The 21,741-nt window shown below is 47.8% G+C and overlaps 3 protein-coding genes across 3 annotated transcripts in view; 2 read left to right on the top strand and 1 right to left on the bottom strand.

The window, feature by feature from the left end:
* The window catches only part of LOC128721568 (A disintegrin and metalloproteinase with thrombospondin motifs 9), a 53,646-nt gene extending 33,519 nt beyond the window's left edge, over positions 1-20,127 (bottom strand). Inside the window, exons 1-5 of the mRNA XM_053815338.1 lie at positions 20,001-20,127; positions 19,561-19,782; positions 19,109-19,257; positions 18,524-18,664; positions 365-567 (exon numbers count right to left, since the gene is read on the bottom strand). Of these exons, the coding sequence (XP_053671313.1) occupies positions 365-567; positions 18,524-18,664; positions 19,109-19,257; positions 19,561-19,782; positions 20,001-20,127 (842 nt within the window). The remainder of the gene's footprint in view (positions 1-364; positions 568-18,523; positions 18,665-19,108; positions 19,258-19,560; positions 19,783-20,000) is intronic.
* LOC128731249 (vitellogenin-A1-like) lies at positions 1,560-7,886 on the top strand. The gene is made up of 3 exons (XM_053824356.1): positions 1,560-1,590; positions 1,695-6,617; positions 6,703-7,886. Exons 1-3 carry the CDS (start codon positions 1,560-1,562, stop codon positions 7,884-7,886), a joined length of 6,138 nt encoding a protein of 2,045 aa, XP_053680331.1.
* LOC128731248 (vitellogenin-A1-like) lies at positions 10,721-17,047 on the top strand. The gene is made up of 3 exons (XM_053824355.1): positions 10,721-10,751; positions 10,856-15,778; positions 15,864-17,047. Exons 1-3 carry the CDS (start codon positions 10,721-10,723, stop codon positions 17,045-17,047), a joined length of 6,138 nt encoding a protein of 2,045 aa, XP_053680330.1.
* Positions 20,128-21,741: the final 1,614 nt, after the last annotated feature.

The following is a 21,741-nucleotide window of genomic DNA, read 5'->3' as shown; positions in this document are numbered from 1 at the left end:
CGTACGCTGACTTAAATGCACTTGCAGCGAGCCAGCAAAACTTCAACAACTGTATGAGATAGAGCTGTTGTTGCTACTTGTGAATGGTGCAATAGGATTCATTCAGAAGCGTCAGAGTCAGAGATGAACAAAGAGACCAACAGACAGAGAGCCAGACATACTGAAGCGACTGTAACATGTTTCATAGCTATTTTGACTAACATTTCATGCTGCAGCATAGATCAAAGCTTTAGATTTTACGCAAATGCTTTACTGATGTATTCTAATATTTTTTTTTCATAATACACACATTTAATTACCGCTATTACTAGAACTGTCATACACAATTGGGAAGATAAGTGAGGGAGCTTATTACCTTGACTACTTACCAGCTTCATGGTCTGTTCGAACGGCGCAATCCTCGGCCGGTGTGCCAGTTCCGTCAACCGTTGTTCGTACGTTTGATCCAGAACTGAGCGTGTCCGTCATGAGCCGCTGAATACGGTGTAAGATATTGGTATCGTTGTCCGATGAGTTCTTCTCCGGATTAATCAGGTAAGATCCGTTAGAGGTCTGAATGTAGCCGTGCTGGAAATGACAAACAGATAGATGAGGGAAAAAGGTTTATTACGGAAGAGATCAAATTTTGTCGTAAATGGTGATTGCCAAAGGTAATGTGCATGCTAACACCATAACCCAATCGTCTGAATGGGGCTGTTTATGCAGTTTGACATTCAATGACACCCACGGGAGTCGTAAGCGGCAAACCAACGATGTGTATCGTGAGATTGTTTTTTATGAAAGGAGGTGAAGAGAAAAAGTACAAGCTGGCGAACATACGATATATAAGGGGCGTACGGGAAGCCGAGTACTTGCAATTAGCCTTTACTCCGGTAATAAATCAAAACAATGATGTTACTTCGTCTGTCTCGGCAAAGATTTATGCTAGGGTGCATTTTCATGCACGGACATTTTCTTATCGAAATACCAGAAATATTGTCCTTGAGAGAGGAATCATGTGGGCAGCTTTTTTGTATCTCGTATATTTGTAGCTTGCATACTTTTATTATTTGATAAAAGTGTTAATAATAATACTTGCAAAAATGTAAAAATATACAACAAAATTTTCAAGATCAAGTATGTATAACTTATTTTAAAAACGATAATGTTTAACGAGGAAAGTAATAGTAAATAGAATATGTAAAATTTACCAAAAACTTCCAATTATAAACATATTACGTGTTCTATTATTTTTTTAATGTATTGAAAATTATTACACACCAAATCCCTAAAAACAAAAAACAATCAAATACAGCTTTATGGCAGAAACCAGTATATTACGGGTTCCATACTATTCACTGGAACTGATAACGATAGATTAGTCATTATGATAGTAACAAAAAGGATGATCTCAATGGTGGTCAATAAACTGCTGAATCTCGCCAAACTGATTAGACGATGAAAGAAAATTATTATCAGCAAAAATCAGGTATAAAACCTGCCCCTGGATGCTGCAGAAGGCACATTCGAGCTTCGGAGTGCAATCAAAGCATATCCGGGCATCTGAGACCGACCGAACCATGATCGCGAAGTTACTTCTCCTCACGTTCGGTAAGTGCTAGCCGTAAAAGGATCAGTGCAAAATTCGAAAAGTGCTAGAAAAAGTGTTGAAGTGAAGTATAACTAATCCCTATTCCTTGTTGTTTGTGTTGCAGTGGGGCTGTGTGCGGCGTTCCAATACCCGTACGAGTATGAGTTCCCGTACTCCCGCCCGTTCAACAAGACCGGCTTCGAGTTTGGCGCTTGGGAACCGAACCGGGAGTATGTGTACAACGTGACGTCGAAGACCATGACCGCCCTGCCGGACCTCGAGGACTACTGGACCGGTATTGTGACGCACGGTTACCTTGTGGTTCGCCCGAAGGATCACAACTACGTCGTCGCCTACATTGACCGTCCGATGTACGCCGCGTTCAACGAGTATCTGCCCCGCGGATACCGTACCGAACTGGCGCGCTTCAATCTGAAATGGCAGCCGATGCCGTTCAGCTCGAAGCCCTTCGGAATCTACTACAACAAGGGAGCCGTCAAGGGCTTCTACGTGGAGAAGACTGTCCCCAACCACGAGGTTAACATGATGAAGGCTTGGGTTAGCCAGCTGCAGCTGGACACTCAGGGCGCGTATGTGATCAAGTCGGAGTTCAACCAGTTCCCGGAGAACAACACTCTCACCGGTGTCTTCAAGACCATGGAACCGTCGGTGACCGGCGAATGTGAAACCCTCTATGACGTAAATGCCGTCCCGGAATTCCACTTCCAGTCCCACAAGGAATGGGTTCCCCAGCCTCAGTGGCTCGAGGAAGACCAGCACGTGTTCCACGTCGTCAAGACCCGCAACTTCGACCATTGCGAGCAGCGCATGGGCTATCATTTCGGATTCAGCGGCTTCAGCGACTTCAAGCCGAACACCAACCAGATGGGCAACATCATGAGCAAGTCGGAGGTGTCGCAGATGTACCTGACTGGAAACTGGTACAACTACACCATCCAGTCGGTGTCCACTGTCAACAAGGTTGTCGTCAGCCCGTCCCTGGTCAACTCCCAGAAGGCCATGGTCTACGCTCAGGTGAACATGACCCTCAACGAAATCACGCCCTACAACAAGTACCCAGAAGGCCCAGCTGACGATCGTCAGGTGTTTGTCGATCTGGTGTACAGCTACAACATGGCTCACGACAAGCAGAACTTCGTTCGCCCGGCCAACGAGACCGACGATTCCTCGTCTTCGTCTTCGTCCTCGGACTCTGACTCGTCTTCCAGCTCTTCGGATTCCAGCTCCAGCTCGGAAGAGGAAGAAAACTTCAAGATCAGCCCCGCCGAACAGTACAAGAAGCAGGCTAAGGACGTCGAGCGTCGCGGAAACCGTAACCGTCGTGATCTGAACGCCTACAAGGAGAAGCAGTACTACGAGGCGTACAAGCGCGATCAGTACCGCCTGCGTAAGCAGAATGACACCTCCTCTGACTCGTCTAGCTCCGATGATTCGTCCAGCAGTTCGTCTAGCTCCTCCTCGGATTCCGATGAGCACGACTTCTACAGCAGCTCCGAGTCCGATTCGGATTCGCTGAGCAGCGAAGAATTCTACCAACCCATCCCGGAGAGCATGAAGGAGGCTCCTCAGACTCCCTTCCTGCCGTTCTTCACCGGATACAAGGGCTACAGCGTGCAGTACGCCCATAACGTCGATACGTCCCGCTATGCCTACAAGCTGGCCTACGAGATCGCCGACGAGATGCAGGACTTCTCCCAGGTCCCGAAATCGAACACCCTGAACAAGTTCACCATCTTGGCTCGCGTTCTGCGCACCATGCACTACCAGGACATCTACGACGTCTGCCAGAAGCTGTTCGTTTCGCAGAAGGAGCGCGAGGAAGGCAGCAACCACAGCGCGTCGTTCGCCAAGAAGGTCGATGCGTGGAACACCTTCCGTGACGCTCTGGCCCAGGCCGGAACCCCGCCTGCATTCAAGGTGATCAAGGAGCTCATCGAAGAGAAGAAACTCCGTGGAGACGAAGCCGCCAGCGTCGTTGCCACCCTGCCCAAGACCATCCGCTACCCGACCGAGACCCTCATGCACGAGTACTTCCTGCTGGTGACTTCCAACGCTGTGCAGCACCAGGAGTACCTGAACACGACGGCTCTCATTTCGTACTGTGACTTCCTGAACCGCGCACAGGTCAACAACCGTTCGGCCTACAACTACTACCCGGTGCACAGCTTCGGCCGTTTGTCCGACGCCGACTACAAGATCGTTGCCCACAAGGTTGTGCCGTGGTTCTCGCACCAGCTGCGTGAGGCCGTCAAGGCCGGAGACAGCGTGAAGGTGCAGGTGTACATCCGCTGCCTGGGCCACTTGGGCCACCCCGAAATTTTGAACGTGTTTGAACCGTACCTGGAGGGCAAGATCCCGGTGACCCACTTCCAGCGTTTGGCCTTCATTGTCGCTTTCGATCGTCTGGTCGAAAACTATCCGCGTCTGGCTCGCTCCGTGCTGTTCAAGGTGTACCAGAACACCGGAGATGCTCACGAAGTGCGTTGCGCTGCAGTGTACCTGTTGATCCGCACCAAGCCCCCGGTATACATGCTCCAGCGTATGGCTGAGCAGACCCACTACGACCCGAGCACGTATGTCCGTGCCGCTGTCAAGACCGCTCTGGAGAGCGCCTCCGAGGCTGATGAGTTCGATGACGATTACGAGTTCTCCCAGAATGCCCAAGCCGCCATCAAGCACCTGAACCCGCGTGACTTCAGCCTGCAGTACTCTGGTACCTATCTGCGCGACTTTGCCTTCAAGGAGCTGGAGCTGTCGTACCGTATGTACTTCTCGCAGATCGCTGCCGACGACCACTACGTCCCGAGTGGCTTCTTCTTCCACCTGCGTAAGAACATGGGTGGCTTGAAGCGCTTCTCGACCTTCTACTACCTGATCTCGAGCATGGAGACGTTCTTCGATCTGCTCGACAAGCAGTACGATTCCTACAACAAGCACGCCGAATACAAGTCGAACGACTACTACTACAAGTACTACAAGCAGTACCCGGCCCTGTTCAAGGACTACTTCAGCCAGTACAGCAAGAACCACAAGTACCAGAACGACTACTACGAGCAGTTCGGAAACAAGAACCAGGAGGAGTTCCAGAAGTGGTCCACCACCCGCATCGCCAAGCTGCTGAACATCGACCCCGAGGAAGCTGAGGAGCTGGAGGGCCAGTTCATGTTCCAGATCTTCAATGGTGAGCGTTTCTTCGCCTTCAACAACCAGACCATCGAGCAGTTCCCCAGCCTGGTGAAGAAGTACTTCGAAGACTTCGAAGATGGTTTCGCGTACAACGTTACCAAGTTCTACCAGCAGAATGTTGTCACCATGGCCTTCCCATTGGCGACCGGTCTGCCGTTCACGTACAGCTTGAAGACGCCGACGCTTGTGAAATTCGAGTTCGAAGCGACCGCCACTACGCACCCGAGCATCTACAAGACCCCGACTGGATACCCCGAGAAGGAGTACGACGATTTCATCCACATGCCGCGTTGGTTCAACGGATCCGCGGACGTGAACATGGGCTACTCTCGCCTGGTTGACGCCAAGGTTGGTTTCATCACGCCCTTCGACCACCAGCGCTATGTTGCCGGTTACCAGAAGAAGCTGCAGGGATACCTGCCCTTCAGCTTCGACTTTGGCTTTGACTTCGAAAACAATGACTTCGAAGTGAACGTGCAGCCGCTTGAACCCAAGAAGGACGCACTGCTGTTCCACATGAGCTCGTGGCCGTACACCGGTTACAAGGACATCACTGACCTGCGCCCGATGGCCGAGCAGCCGAGCGTGCACATCCTGCACGATCGCGAGCAGACCACCAAGTCTTTCGAGCAGTCTTTCGGCCACAGCATGACCGGTGTCGCACTGCGCTTCCAGGCCAAGTACGACAAGGACTTTATCGACTACGCCTACCTGATGAAGCACATCGAGCAGCATGACTACTGGTCCGCCCTGGTCTATCCGTTCGCCTCGGAGACCTACCACTACCATCAGCTGAACCTGTACTACGACGCGCAGCGCACCAGCGTCAAGAACGTCAAGTTCGTTCTTCAGCACAAGCAGGCCGACTACGACCAGGACTTCCAGACCGCCGACGTGAAGCACCCGAAGGGTCGTCACGGATTCTCCGGATACTACAATGAGTTCAACTACGCCCAGCCCTTCGTCTACTACGCTGGAAGCCAGCGTCGCCAGGAGCAGTTCATGCGCAACGCTGGAGCCGGCATCCGCAACAGTGACGTCAATGTCTTTGACTTTGGTGTCGTGTTCGAGGGCCAGCAGCAGAAGGCCGAGTTTGTGTTCACCACTGCTTACGCCGACAGCCCGGTCGACGAGAAGGAACGCCTGCTGATGTTCCTGTCCTTCAGCCCGTACGTTTCGTCGGGTGCCTTCTACGAGTTCATCCCGTTCTCCGGCAAGCAATTCCAGATGTGCTTCTCGGCCACGAACGAGTACCCGAACTTGCCGAAACTGAACTTCCTGAACGCCCTCAACTTTGACAAGATCGGATCCATGAACTGGGAACTGTCGTACGGAGAGAAGTGCCAGGGAGGAGCTCACGTCTCCATGAAGGGTAAGCTGATCCAGTCTGAGCCTTACCGTCACTTCCTGCGCATCTCGGAGGTTGGTCAGAGCTGCAAACAGCAGATGGATCAGGGATACTTCCAGCTGCCCGCCTGCCAGAACGCCACCCGCCAGGCCGGATACTTCGACCAGTACTCGTTCAACTTTGAGTACAAGGATGTCTCTAACTACGCCAAGAACTTGACCTACCAGTTCTTCGACTACGCGCGCTACTTCTCCTTCCCGTACTGGAGCGAGGATTACTTCTACCAGGGCAAGCACAACCAGTTCCAGATCGACTTCCAGCTGGCTCCGTACTTCGACTACTACAACGCTTCCTTCTACGGATACGATCGTAGCTTCGCCATCCAGAACTACCCCATCGAAAGCGAGTACGCCCGCTACTTCTTCTCCATCCATCCTGACTTCGATTACTACGAGCGTATGTTCAACTACGCTTACCGCGGAAACTACCATCGTAAGTAACGCAACCCAATGCTCAATGACATGACAATGACAGAACGTCGGGAATAACATGATTTATCCATTCCATTACATTCCAGCGTCTTGCGTTGTGTCGAACAAGTTCGTCAACACCTTCGACGGTAGGACCTACGACTACGAGCTCGGCAACTGCTGGCATGTTGTGCTGCACACCGTCAAGCCCGACTACTACTTCTATGCACAGGACTCTCACTTCATGAACTCCGACTACGAGTACAACTGGAAGAACGGCTTCGGCGAGGACGAGCAGATCACCATTTTGGCTCGCCACGGCGAAGACAACCAGCTCCACCTGAAGGCTATCCTCGGACAGTACAAGCAGAACGACTACAACATCGATATCGTTCCTCACGGACACGAGCTCCCGATGGTCTACATCAACGGCAAGCCCCAGCAGATCCACGAGAAGTACGCCGTCGAGATGTACACCAACGATGATGGTGGCGATCAGCCGCTGATCCGCGTGTATGCTCTCCCTGGCAACGAGCTGGAGATCAGCTTCCGCGACGACGACATCAAGATCGTGTTCGACGGATACCGTGCGCGTTTCTTCGCTGACCAGTCGTACTTCAACAACTTCGTCGGTCTTTGCGGAACCAACAACGGCGAGGGAGAGGACGATTTCATCACCCCCGACCAGTGCGTCATGCGCAAGCCCGAATACTTTGCTGCCTCGTACGCCCTCACCGGCATGAACTGCAGCGGACCCGCCCAGGCGTTCTACACCGAGTACCACCAGAAGGCTCAGGAGCACTGTGTTAAGCCCCAGTACTACTACGGCAACGTGATCAGCGAGCAGGAAGCTGGACGTCAGCGTTACAGCTACTACTACAACGACTTTGATCTGTCGGACTCGTCCTCCTCGGAATCATCGTCGTCGTCGGAATCGGACGAATCGGATAGTTCCAACTCTTCGTCCTCGGAGGAGGAGCACCGTGAGCATTTCTTCGAGAAGCAGCAGTACACCGAAAAGGAGTGCCCCGTCAAGCACCAGGCTCAGTACGTTGAACAGGGTGGCAAGATTTGCTTCACCAGCCGTCCCCTCCCGACTTGCGCTTCTCAGTGCAAGGCTGAAGAAAAGGTTCCCAAGTACGTTGATGTGCACTGCCGTGACGCTACCGACTCCGTGGCTCAGCTGTACAAGCAGCAGATCCGCAAGGGCGTTAACCCGGACATGAGCAACAAGTCGGTCACTAAGACCGTCAAGTTCTTCCTTCCCAAGAAGTGCGTGCACGTCTACTGAGAACTAGCGTATGATATTGGACCCAAAGAATACGTCAAATTGTAAAATCAAGCATTCAGAAAAAATGTAAAAAAATCGAGGAGTATTTATAATAAATTTATGTTGATGAATCAATATCATTTGTTTTTTTTTTATAATCACATATTATAGCATTTAAATAAAAATTCTTTCATGGTTAAATCAGAAAATAACAGTCCTAGTTGACTAAGATGGTTTTGTACAAGAAATTGATTGAGTTGGACATTCATTAAGTTCTTCTTTCAAAAAAGGGTTTTCACGTTTGCTAAGAACTAGCAGATGATATTGTACCTAAAGAATACGTCAAATCGTAAAATCAAGCATTCAGAACAAATGTAATAAATTTATGTATTTATAATTTTTTTATATTATTTATATTTTTTATGTTGATGAATCAATTTCCGTTGTTTTTTTATAATAACATATTAGGGCATTTAAACAAAAATTCGTTTATGGTACAATAAGAAAATAACAGTCTTAATTGACGAAGACGGTTTTGTATAAGGAATTGATTGAGTTACACATTACATTACAGTCACATAGATGATTTCTTGCTAGAAAGTCCTTGCTCATCTGAACCAATATTGTAATTCAGTATCATTTTGAAACGTACAAAAATATATAAAGCATGCCGGAAAACCGACGTTGACGGTATTTAACTTACTTATCAGGCGCTATAACCGCTTAACGCGCTTGGCTTGCTCAAAGAGAAACCGGTACCGCTTGCGGTCGAGCACCGTCGTTTACCAATCGCTAATCCTGGCCTTTTTGGTGGACGCATCCACGCCATAATTCCACCTCAGTTTGGGAATATCACGCTCCTTCTGTCCATATGGACAGCCTAAAAGAACTTTACGGGCTGGGTCGTCCGGTGCCATTCTTATGACATGGCCAGCCCATCGGAGCCTGGCGAGTCTAATTCTCTGCACGATAGTGAGGCTATCATACAGTTCGTAGAGCTTGTCATTGTATCTTCCACACATACAGGGCCAAAGATCTTTCTGAGCATCTTCTTCTCGAACGCGTCTAAGAGGGTTTCGTCGGCTTTAGACATAGTCCATGTCTCAGAGGTGTATGTCAGTACGGGAACTTAAAATTTTTAATATAGTTGCAGAAACAGTCGTCGCGACAGGTATTTTTTGTACAGAAATTTCCTCAGGTTGTAATATAACCGGTTGGCTGCCAGAACCCTTGCGCGTAATTTAACTTAAATGCTATTGTTGGTGCTGACTATTGGCCCAAGATAGGTAAAGTTTTGGTATTTAACTAACTTTTTTAATATTTTGATCTGACGAATGATCCTAAATAATACTTTAATGCAGATGACACATTGTCATTGATATTTAATAACAAATGACAAGATCAATGACAATGTGACAAATAAGCAAAAATCAACGTGAATAAATTGTGTAAACAAATAAATGTTTTTATATATAACGATTGGTTACCTACGAAGAAAAATTACAGCATACTCGCATATAAAGCTTGCATAACAACACATATAGAAAATATTGTAATGCAAGAGAACTATATTTAAACCAAATCAACAATGACCAATAAATACATTCTAAAAATGTCTTTGCTCACAGCAAAAACCATTTGATTTCTCAATGAATTAGTTTTTATGAAAATCTAAACATCACGAATCAGATGAATAAACAAATAACGAACGAATCATATGAATGAATTGTATAATGGGATTAAATTTGCACAGTCAACAATGATTGTAAAAAAAGAAAAATATAAACGAGCTCAACATAATATTTCTGTTAGCGTTTCACTTTTTAAAAAATCGCTTATTATTTTTATCAATGAATTGTCAAGCGCCAATTGTCGTTAGATTGTATTGGTATTAATTACCATATCCAAAGAGAAGTAATGTAATGCCATGCATAAAATGTAATGAAATTGACATTAACGAACTTCTACTGATACATTGAAATAAACCCAAAATATTCAAATAATTGCAAAAAGCGAGTACTTTTATGCAGTCTCTAAGTTACTTTTGCACAGAGCTAAAAGATCTTCCGACTTATTTGAAAACACCAACATGTTAGTTCATTGATTACCACAATCAGCAACGAAGCTACTTTGAAACACATCTTGTATAAACAAAGGTACTAAGCAGAATATAATCTCTCAATCAAGATTAACGACACAAACTAATCAAATCGTTATCCCATGCGCCGGCGGAATGTGGATGAGCTAAATAATACAAGAAGGTTGATGATCTCAAACGGTGTTAAAAATGTAACCCGCCTAGTCAACAACTCTTGCTTGAGTCAATCAACTATTACATTAGATTATAAAATAGCGAAATGATTATTAAAAATGACTAGCGTAACTCGTTTAATACACACAGTAAGATAAACCATCAAAAACTGTAATTAAATATATGCTAATAAAAATAATTTAAAATATTTGTTCGACAAATCAACATGAACATTTTACCAATTATATACAGTAATATCGTATTATGCATGTACCATGATTGCATTAAATACTGTAAAAACTTTTAGAAACTAAGAAGTAAAAATGTTGGTTAACTATAATAAAAAATGTAACATAGAAAAAGATGAACGGCCGTTAAAAAATATTGATAAGAACAAGTTACTAAACATGATAGCAGTAATAAAAAAGCCTGATTCCGCTAGTAGTCAATAAACTGCTGAATCTCGCCAAACTGATTAGACGATGAAAGAAAATTATTATCAGCAAAAATCAAGTATAAAACCTGCCCCTGGATGCTGCAGAAGGCACATTCGAGCTTCGGAGTGCAATCAAAGCATATCCGGGCATCTGAGACCGACCGAACCATGATCGCGAAGTTACTTCTCCTCACGTTCGGTAAGTGCTAGCCGTAAAAGGATCAGTGCAAAATTCGAAAAGTGCTAGAAAAAGTGTTGAAGTGAAGTATAACTAATCCCTATTCCTTGTTGTTTGTGTTGCAGTGGGGCTGTGTGCGGCGTTCCAATACCCGTACGAGTATGAGTTCCCGTACTCCCGCCCGTTCAACAAGACCGGCTTCGAGTTTGGCGCTTGGGAACCGAACCGGGAGTATGTGTACAACGTGACGTCGAAGACCATGACCGCCCTGCCGGACCTCGAGGACTACTGGACCGGTATTGTGACGCACGGTTACCTTGTGGTTCGCCCGAAGGATCACAACTACGTCGTCGCCTACATTGACCGTCCGATGTACGCCGCGTTCAACGAGTATCTGCCCCGCGGATACCGTACCGAACTGGCGCGCTTCAATCTGAAATGGCAGCCGATGCCGTTCAGCTCGAAGCCCTTCGGAATCTACTACAACAAGGGAGCCGTCAAGGGCTTCTATGTGGAGAAGACTGTCCCCAACCACGAGGTTAACATGATGAAGGCTTGGGTTAGCCAGCTGCAGCTGGACACTCAGGGCGCGTATGTGATCAAGTCGGAGTTCAACCAGTTCCCGGAGAACAACACTCTCACCGGTGTCTTCAAGACCATGGAACCGTCGGTGACCGGCGAATGTGAAACCCTCTATGACGTAAATGCCGTCCCGGAATTCCACTTCCAGTCCCACAAGGAATGGGTTCCCCAGCCTCAGTGGCTCGAGGAAGACCAGCACGTGTTCCACGTCGTCAAGACCCGCAACTTCGACCATTGCGAGCAGCGCATGGGCTATCATTTCGGATTCAGCGGCTTCAGCGACTTCAAGCCGAACACCAACCAGATGGGCAACATCATGAGCAAGTCGGAGGTGTCGCAGATGTACCTGACTGGAAACTGGTACAACTACACCATCCAGTCGGTGTCCACTGTCAACAAGGTTGTCGTCAGCCCGTCCCTGGTCAACTCCCAGAAGGCCATGGTCTACGCTCAGGTGAACATGACCCTCAACGAAATCACGCCCTACAACAAGTACCCAGAAGGCCCAGCTGACGATCGTCAGGTGTTTGTCGATCTGGTGTACAGCTACAACATGGCTCACGACAAGCAGAACTTCGTTCGCCCGGCCAACGAGACCGACGATTCCTCGTCTTCGTCTTCGTCCTCGGACTCTGACTCGTCTTCCAGCTCTTCGGATTCCAGCTCCAGCTCGGAAGAGGAAGAAAACTTCAAGATCAGCCCCGCCGAACAGTACAAGAAGCAGGCTAAGGACGTCGAGCGTCGCGGAAACCGTAACCGTCGTGATCTGAACGCCTACAAGGAGAAGCAGTACTACGAGGCGTACAAGCGCGATCAGTACCGCCTGCGTAAGCAGAATGACACCTCCTCTGACTCGTCTAGCTCCGATGATTCGTCCAGCAGTTCGTCTAGCTCCTCCTCGGATTCCGATGAGCACGACTTCTACAGCAGCTCCGAGTCCGATTCGGATTCGCTGAGCAGCGAAGAATTCTACCAACCCATCCCGGAGAGCATGAAGGAGGCTCCTCAGACTCCCTTCCTGCCGTTCTTCACCGGATACAAGGGCTACAGCGTGCAGTACGCCCATAACGTCGATACGTCCCGCTATGCCTACAAGCTGGCCTACGAGATCGCCGACGAGATGCAGGACTTCTCCCAGGTCCCGAAATCGAACACCCTGAACAAGTTCACCATCTTGGCTCGCGTTCTGCGCACCATGCACTACCAGGACATCTACGACGTCTGCCAGAAGCTGTTCGTTTCGCAGAAGGAGCGCGAGGAAGGCAGCAACCACAGCGCGTCGTTCGCCAAGAAGGTCGATGCGTGGAACACCTTCCGTGACGCTCTGGCCCAGGCCGGAACCCCGCCTGCATTCAAGGTGATCAAGGAGCTCATCGAAGAGAAGAAACTCCGTGGAGACGAAGCCGCCAGCGTCGTTGCCACCCTGCCCAAGACCATCCGCTACCCGACCGAGACCCTCATGCACGAGTACTTCCTGCTGGTGACTTCCAACGCTGTGCAGCACCAGGAGTACCTGAACACGACGGCTCTCATTTCGTACTGTGACTTCCTGAACCGCGCACAGGTCAACAACCGTTCGGCCTACAACTACTACCCGGTGCACAGCTTCGGCCGTTTGTCCGACGCCGACTACAAGATCGTTGCCCACAAGGTTGTGCCGTGGTTCTCGCACCAGCTGCGTGAGGCCGTCAAGGCCGGAGACAGCGTGAAGGTGCAGGTGTACATCCGCTGCCTGGGCCACTTGGGCCACCCCGAAATTTTGAACGTGTTTGAACCGTACCTGGAGGGCAAGATCCCGGTGACCCACTTCCAGCGTTTGGCCTTCATTGTCGCTTTCGATCGTCTGGTCGAAAACTATCCGCGTCTGGCTCGCTCCGTGCTGTTCAAGGTGTACCAGAACACCGGAGATGCTCACGAAGTGCGTTGCGCTGCAGTGTACCTGTTGATCCGCACCAAGCCCCCGGTATACATGCTCCAGCGTATGGCTGAGCAGACCCACTACGACCCGAGCACGTATGTCCGTGCCGCTGTCAAGACCGCTCTGGAGAGCGCCTCCGAGGCTGATGAGTTCGATGACGATTACGAGTTCTCCCAGAATGCCCAAGCCGCCATCAAGCACCTGAACCCGCGTGACTTCAGCCTGCAGTACTCTGGTACCTATCTGCGCGACTTTGCCTTCAAGGAGCTGGAGCTGTCGTACCGTATGTACTTCTCGCAGATCGCTGCCGACGACCACTACGTCCCGAGTGGCTTCTTCTTCCACCTGCGTAAGAACATGGGTGGCTTGAAGCGCTTCTCGACCTTCTACTACCTGATCTCGAGCATGGAGACGTTCTTCGATCTGCTCGACAAGCAGTACGATTCCTACAACAAGCACGCCGAATACAAGTCGAACGACTACTACTACAAGTACTACAAGCAGTACCCGGCCCTGTTCAAGGACTACTTCAGCCAGTACAGCAAGAACCACAAGTACCAGAACGACTACTACGAGCAGTTCGGAAACAAGAACCAGGAGGAGTTCCAGAAGTGGTCCACCACCCGCATCGCCAAGCTGCTGAACATCGACCCCGAGGAAGCTGAGGAGCTGGAGGGCCAGTTCATGTTCCAGATCTTCAATGGTGAGCGTTTCTTCGCCTTCAACAACCAGACCATCGAGCAGTTCCCCAGCCTGGTGAAGAAGTACTTCGAAGACTTCGAAGATGGTTTCGCGTACAACGTTACCAAGTTCTACCAGCAGAATGTTGTCACCATGGCCTTCCCATTGGCGACCGGTCTGCCGTTCACGTACAGCTTGAAGACGCCGACGCTTGTGAAATTCGAGTTCGAAGCGACCGCCACTACGCACCCGAGCATCTACAAGACCCCGACTGGATACCCCGAGAAGGAGTACGACGATTTCATCCACATGCCGCGTTGGTTCAACGGATCCGCGGACGTGAACATGGGCTACTCTCGCCTGGTTGACGCCAAGGTTGGTTTCATCACGCCCTTCGACCACCAGCGCTATGTTGCCGGTTACCAGAAGAAGCTGCAGGGATACCTGCCCTTCAGCTTCGACTTTGGCTTTGACTTCGAAAACAATGACTTCGAAGTGAACGTGCAGCCGCTTGAACCCAAGAAGGACGCACTGCTGTTCCACATGAGCTCGTGGCCGTACACCGGTTACAAGGACATCACTGACCTGCGCCCGATGGCCGAGCAGCCGAGCGTGCACATCCTGCACGATCGCGAGCAGACCACCAAGTCTTTCGAGCAGTCTTTCGGCCACAGCATGACCGGTGTCGCACTGCGCTTCCAGGCCAAGTACGACAAGGACTTTATCGACTACGCCTACCTGATGAAGCACATCGAGCAGCATGACTACTGGTCCGCCCTGGTCTATCCGTTCGCCTCGGAGACCTACCACTACCATCAGCTGAACCTGTACTACGACGCGCAGCGCACCAGCGTCAAGAACGTCAAGTTCGTTCTTCAGCACAAGCAGGCCGACTACGACCAGGACTTCCAGACCGCCGACGTGAAGCACCCGAAGGGTCGTCACGGATTCTCCGGATACTACAATGAGTTCAACTACGCCCAGCCCTTCGTCTACTACGCTGGAAGCCAGCGTCGCCAGGAGCAGTTCATGCGCAACGCTGGAGCCGGCATCCGCAACAGTGACGTCAATGTCTTTGACTTTGGTGTCGTGTTCGAGGGCCAGCAGCAGAAGGCCGAGTTTGTGTTCACCACTGCTTACGCCGACAGCCCGGTCGACGAGAAGGAACGCCTGCTGATGTTCCTGTCCTTCAGCCCGTACGTTTCGTCGGGTGCCTTCTACGAGTTCATCCCGTTCTCCGGCAAGCAATTCCAGATGTGCTTCTCGGCCACGAACGAGTACCCGAACTTGCCGAAACTGAACTTCCTGAACGCCCTCAACTTTGACAAGATCGGATCCATGAACTGGGAACTGTCGTACGGAGAGAAGTGCCAGGGAGGAGCTCACGTCTCCATGAAGGGTAAGCTGATCCAGTCTGAGCCTTACCGTCACTTCCTGCGCATCTCGGAGGTTGGTCAGAGCTGCAAACAGCAGATGGATCAGGGATACTTCCAGCTGCCCGCCTGCCAGAACGCCACCCGCCAGGCCGGATACTTCGACCAGTACTCGTTCAACTTTGAGTACAAGGATGTCTCTAACTACGCCAAGAACTTGACCTACCAGTTCTTCGACTACGCGCGCTACTTCTCCTTCCCGTACTGGAGCGAGGATTACTTCTACCAGGGCAAGCACAACCAGTTCCAGATCGACTTCCAGCTGGCTCCGTACTTCGACTACTACAACGCTTCCTTCTACGGATACGATCGTAGCTTCGCCATCCAGAACTACCCCATCGAAAGCGAGTACGCCCGCTACTTCTTCTCCATCCATCCTGACTTCGATTACTACGAGCGTATGTTCAACTACGCTTACCGCGGAAACTACCATCGTAAGTAACGCAACCCAATGCTCAATGACATGACAATGACAGAACGTCGGGAATAACATGATTTATCCATTCCATTACATTCCAGCGTCTTGCGTTGTGTCGAACAAGTTCGTCAACACCTTCGACGGTAGGACCTACGACTACGAGCTCGGCAACTGCTGGCATGTTGTGCTGCACACCGTCAAGCCCGACTACTACTTCTATGCACAGGACTCTCACTTCATGAACTCCGACTACGAGTACAACTGGAAGAACGGCTTCGGCGAGGACGAGCAGATCACCATTTTGGCTCGCCACGGCGAAGACAACCAGCTCCACCTGAAGGCTATCCTCGGACAGTACAAGCAGAACGACTACAACATCGATATCGTTCCTCACGGACACGAGCTCCCGATGGTCTACATCAACGGCAAGCCCCAGCAGATCCACGAGAAGTACGCCGTCGAGATGTACACCAACGATGATGGTGGCGATCAGCCGCTGATCCGCGTGTATGCTCTCCCTGGCAACGAGCTGGAGATCAGCTTCCGCGACGACGACATCAAGATCGTGTTCGACGGATACCGTGCGCGTTTCTTCGCTGACCAGTCGTACTTCAACAACTTCGTCGGTCTTTGCGGAACCAACAACGGCGAGGGAGAGGACGATTTCATCACCCCCGACCAGTGCGTCATGCGCAAGCCCGAATACTTTGCTGCCTCGTACGCCCTCACCGGCATGAACTGCAGCGGACCCGCCCAGGCGTTCTACACCGAGTACCACCAGAAGGCTCAGGAGCACTGTGTTAAGCCCCAGTACTACTACGGCAACGTGATCAGCGAGCAGGAAGCTGGACGTCAGCGTTACAGCTACTACTACAACGACTTTGATCTGTCGGACTCGTCCTCCTCGGAATCATCGTCGTCGTCGGAATCGGACGAATCGGATAGTTCCAACTCTTCGTCCTCGGAGGAGGAGCACCGTGAGCATTTCTTCGAGAAGCAGCAGTACACCGAAAAGGAGTGCCCCGTCAAGCACCAGGCTCAGTACGTTGAACAGGGTGGCAAGATTTGCTTCACCAGCCGTCCCCTCCCGACTTGCGCTTCTCAGTGCAAGGCTGAAGAAAAGGTTCCCAAGTACGTTGATGTGCACTGCCGTGACGCTACCGACTCCGTGGCTCAGCTGTACAAGCAGCAGATCCGCAAGGGCGTTAACCCGGACATGAGCAACAAGTCGGTCACTAAGACCGTCAAGTTCTTCCTTCCCAAGAAGTGCGTGCACGTCTACTGAGAACTAGCGTATGATATTGGACCCAAAGAATACGTCAAATTGTAAAATCAAGCATTCAGAAAAAATGTAAAAAAATCGAGGAGTATTTATAATAAAATATATTTTGAAAAAAAAAATGCTTTTAGACTTGCATCACTCAAAATAGTATGTTAATAGATTGCCGATAAGAAAATCTGGCTCGCTATACACGTATTCCACCTTATGAGCGAAATAAAAAAATCGCTGAGAAATCTGATGTTACTTGACCAAATTACCGATAGCCTTGTCATTGTATTATTTTTTTGAAAATTCGCATTCATCTTTACGATTTTTTGAAGATGAAGAGAACCGAAGCAGTTCTTCGTTACCAGAGAAAGTGGTTTGTATTACAGAAAACATCTGTTTTTTCCAAGGGCACTCTGAGAGAATCAATCCATGCATAAGGTCATACAATAGAGCTGAAAAGCACTAGAGTTCAAGGGTGGCCGGATTTCGAGAGTAGCATTCTAGTATAACTGGTAAAAACGTAGACATGTTTAGAAATGAGTGTCAGTTATGCATAGAATTGAACAGCAGTGTTGTTTTTTTTCATATCTGTTTAGCTCGTTGACATGAAATGAATAAGCAGTAATGATAAAAATGGTTTTTGGAGGTGATTGTGAACTCAACTTTTAGAAATAGAATTCCCACTCGTTGCAAAGCACTTTCGCCTGACCTACCGTACCACACGTTTTTCGCATAAGTTATTTTCGTAGCCATCTGGAAATATTAATCCCTCCTCTTTCAGTTTAACGAAACCTATTTTACAAAGCATTTAATTTTTTGAAATGTAATAAATTTGCAGCTTAGGGCATTAGGCAAATGATAATCGATATGTTTTTCCATGCAAAATTTATTAAAATATCTGAGTGAAAGGGAGAAAAAATACTGGGAAATACAATAGCTCAGTGCGCCATTAATCTATCAATTGATCAAGTGGCTACTTCAGTTACCAAGGGCAGTCCAGTGGCAAACATGAGGGTGTTTCAGACAAGGCGAGGAACGAGCGACTTGTGACGAAGGCTGGGTTTTGTAGGAAGGAGTTGTGCCGACGGAAAAGCAAAAATAGGATTTGCAAATTGTAAACAAACATTGAAGCGCCAGTTGAGCTGCTTAACAGGTGTAGCAGCATGATAAGCGAACAGCCGTGCAACTGGAATGTGGCGTAAATGGTCGCAATAAATTGCCGCATGTAGCCATGCTCATCGTGCTCTCCCACCTGAAATGGTGGTTTAAAAGTCGAGCTAAAGCATAAACAGTTTTGCTACCCAGTTGCTGGAAATAGATTTCACCACTTATCGGATAAAAATAGATGCCAACAATTTGGAATTATTTTATATTGAGTTCCGCCAATCCCAAGGACAACAGCAGCAATGTAATTTATGCTTATCTTGAAACATTAGATATCAAAGCCAATATACGGGTAGCATCGTTTGTTTGAATTATGCATTTACTTACCATTCCTTCACAAAGTGAGACCCGCACGGAGGATTTCGTGTCGCCGACGACGGATCCGGTGTAATAACAACCCTGTAGTAAGCTTGCCTCGTCGTGATCCTCTGGTTTGCGCAATGCTTCGTTGTGCCAAAAGTGAGTCACCTGTGCGGAGAAAATCGATAAAAGTTAACCGCAATGTAGCAAAGGGTTTGCAAATTTTCACTAAGTTACATGGTGATGTTAATTATGTTTCTGCGGACTGAGGTTTTGTTGATTTTTGGAACTGTTCCAGATCTGTTTTCATGCCTATCGCCTACCAATCGCTCGGGAGGGAACATTCTTGCTAATAATAAACAGATCGTTGAAATGTTTTACACATTTCACCGTAAAACCGCATCCGGTGGTCTGGGTTTGGTTGCAGTTTTGCTGCACATGGTAGCTTGTTATGGTTATGAATAGTTTTACGCAACGTAAACAGTGATGAGAGTCGAGACAGTGGCAGCAATTGCTAAGCTGGCATGTTAGGACGTTACTTATTTTCTGCTAAACTTAGCGAAAACCCAACACTGCTACATTCTTCTTTTTCAACGTCTGACACATGGTTACCTTCAAATCCTTCGGAATAAATTCTCTGTCGTGCCACAGTTTCAAATGCATGGTAGTACCGAATGCATCAAATATGTACTCCGGATGAGGATCCCATATTTTCGATGATAAACTTCGAAACGCACCCGTCTCCATCCCGTCGGAACCATCTGCAAAACGAAGCACACGGAGTTATTATTAAGTTGCGATCCGAAAGATGGAAACACTTTGCAAATGCTATTTCTCGTTGATGGAGAAAACATTTGCGGTTACAGTACCGCTGTTGTTATTCTGACAAGTATGTAAAATATTGGTATAAATTTATATTAATTGGGAGACGACCAAGACCGCTAAGTGGTTGTAGTTTGATATTCGTAAATTTGATGAATTTAATTCGTGAATTTAAACATGTGTCCTTGTTTGATATGAAACAACATAGGGATATTTAGTTAGTAGTTGTTGGATCAACTCACCTGCTTTGGCTGCATACAGCAAATCATCTTGGTGCAAGGGTCGCAGAACTTTTTTAATCGTCACATACTCGGCCGTTCGAGACGTATCGTTACTGTCTAGATTATCGCTAATAATACTATTGGTTCTAATGTGGTCATCAGATACTGATGATGTTATTCTAGTGCTATTGCTGCCCTCGCTGGCTCCGGGAAACTGCACCGTGGGTTCCCTCGTAGAAGTTTCTGTAAAAAAAAAACAAGATGTAAATGATATATTTGTTTTTGGTAAAATAGAGGTTTCTCACAACATACAAAATAAAATACACTTTTTGGCGCAAGTGCAACGGTGATGCATATTTTTGAATCAAAAACCTTTTCCATGTCGCATGATTCATTTGAAAGATAGTATGATAAGCACATAATTTAAATAAGAATAAACAACCGAAAAAGGTGAGATTTACGACTCGACACGGGCTGTCCAAGCCTTTTAATGGATTTGATGTAGGTCGCCGCATTTGGGAGCGCTTTAAGCGTACCGACCATTAAAGGAGAGGCAAGAATGAATCGGATTGAAGACTGCATAGACATTCTTGTGTAACGTTTGGCGATTCTGTTTTTCGCAGCTTTCATAAACCGATTCGCACGCCAAACGTGAACGAGTGGAATGCAGAATCCCAAAGAACAAGACCACAGAAGGAGAATATATGTGCGGATTAGCATCTTTTCACAGCTCATCTGACAACGAGGCCCGCACGTCGATGTACAAAAAAAACAGAAGAAGATACCTTGCATTGCTTTCAAACTGTGTTCCCTTGCCCGAAAGAGAATAGCTGATGGCAAAAGATGCTCTCGCTCGAACATATCTTGTGCATTCACGTTCAGATTAGGTGCTCTAATCTTCCAGGAATCTGACAAGAAGAGCCTTTTGTCGTTTTTTTTATTTCTCTTCAAATCTAAGCGCTGACACAAGAGGTCAACAGCACTATTGCCAGGGGCATGCAGGACGAAGAATAAAAGCAGACGATAGAGGCGCTGAACTCCAAGCTATCATCGTTGACGGCAATGGGCGCCTTGTGTAAAAGGAAGAAGCGGTAATAACATTACTCAATTAAAACACCATCACGGTCTATCATTCACCGGGAGTGAAGTTTGAAATTAAGCAAAGCTATGCGGCCCACCCCTATCCTTATACGGTGGTTGGTTCAGCGGGCCGGCCCGACGAGATTAAGTTCGTCTCGTATAAAACCACGGCAGTTGCACAAAAGGATGAAAAAAAAAATACGTTTTGAAATGAAAAATCGTCCATCCGATCAAAGTGCAAGCGAAAAATGGCCAATTTAGGCACAAGCTGGACAGTTAAATTAATCGTTTCTTTCATCTTCGTGCGGCTGCATTACAATTGGCAAATTGCCGCTAAGATAAAAGTGCATTCCGCGACGGATTCAAATGCATTGAGGTGGATCTTTGTTTTTTATTGTGTCACAGACGATAGAAGTGTTTGTTTAATTACGTCTTTTATCTAAACGAACGCTAATGGATTGGCGTTAGTGTCAATTAAGCAGTGCAAAAATGCATTGGATCCATAACAAATTGTCATCAGAGACGTTCGTTTTATTTCATGTGAGAGAAATATATTCTTCAAAATAGATGGTACAGTAGTGTTCGATGCATTTTTATGCATCATTTTGAAATAGTTTACGGCAGTGAAATTCGCGACATTAGCCTAGACAATTTAATCTAGCATGCATGAAAGTGGACATCAGTATCATCATACTACAAGTAAACTATGTTGATTTTAAAAATAAATGATCAGTGATAATATTAAATTCAGTCGTAGACCAGCAGACACGCCTGCAACTAAATAGCTACAGCTTACTAGCATTCGTCGAAAAGCGAGCAAACAATAAACAATTAGACAAACATGATCATTAGCATAATATGCACATTACCATCATGTTGAAAGTCTGTGGTTATTTCCGACCACAGAATGGTTTCCATTCCTTTGCTTACGCGTCTGTCGCATCTAGCGAACCATTGCGAAAGGGGAACAGTCGCTTGAATGGATCGCATGAACAGGAATTCATGCCACTTTGAAGCATACCTTCGGTACTAGTCTCAACAATCGAATGGTTGGCTTAGGAAAAAGACAAACATCACAATCAGAAGACAAAACCATACTGCGGCGCACTAATGGGCACCCTG

Source organism: Anopheles nili, chromosome 2, assembly GCF_943737925.1.
Source record: "Anopheles nili chromosome 2, idAnoNiliSN_F5_01, whole genome shotgun sequence".
Lineage (NCBI taxonomy): Eukaryota > Metazoa > Arthropoda > Insecta > Diptera > Culicidae > Anopheles > Anopheles nili.
This window is presented reverse-complemented; position numbering and strand designations above follow the sequence as displayed.

What these genes read in the sequence shown, in the direction of transcription:
- LOC128731249 (XM_053824356.1), top strand. Translation starts at nt 1,560, where the DNA reads ATGATCGCGAAGTTACTTCTCCTCACGTTCG. An exon ending in GTTACTTCTCCTCACGTTCG is followed by an intron (nt 1,591 to 1,694) that starts GTAAGTGCTAGC and finishes TTTGTGTTGCAG; the next exon opens with TGGGGCTGTGTGCGGCGTTC. An exon ending in TTACCGCGGAAACTACCATC is followed by an intron (nt 6,618 to 6,702) that starts GTAAGTAACGCA and finishes ATTACATTCCAG; the next exon opens with CGTCTTGCGTTGTGTCGAAC.
- LOC128731248 (XM_053824355.1), top strand. Translation starts at nt 10,721, where the DNA reads ATGATCGCGAAGTTACTTCTCCTCACGTTCG. An exon ending in GTTACTTCTCCTCACGTTCG is followed by an intron (nt 10,752 to 10,855) that starts GTAAGTGCTAGC and finishes TTTGTGTTGCAG; the next exon opens with TGGGGCTGTGTGCGGCGTTC. An exon ending in TTACCGCGGAAACTACCATC is followed by an intron (nt 15,779 to 15,863) that starts GTAAGTAACGCA and finishes ATTACATTCCAG; the next exon opens with CGTCTTGCGTTGTGTCGAAC.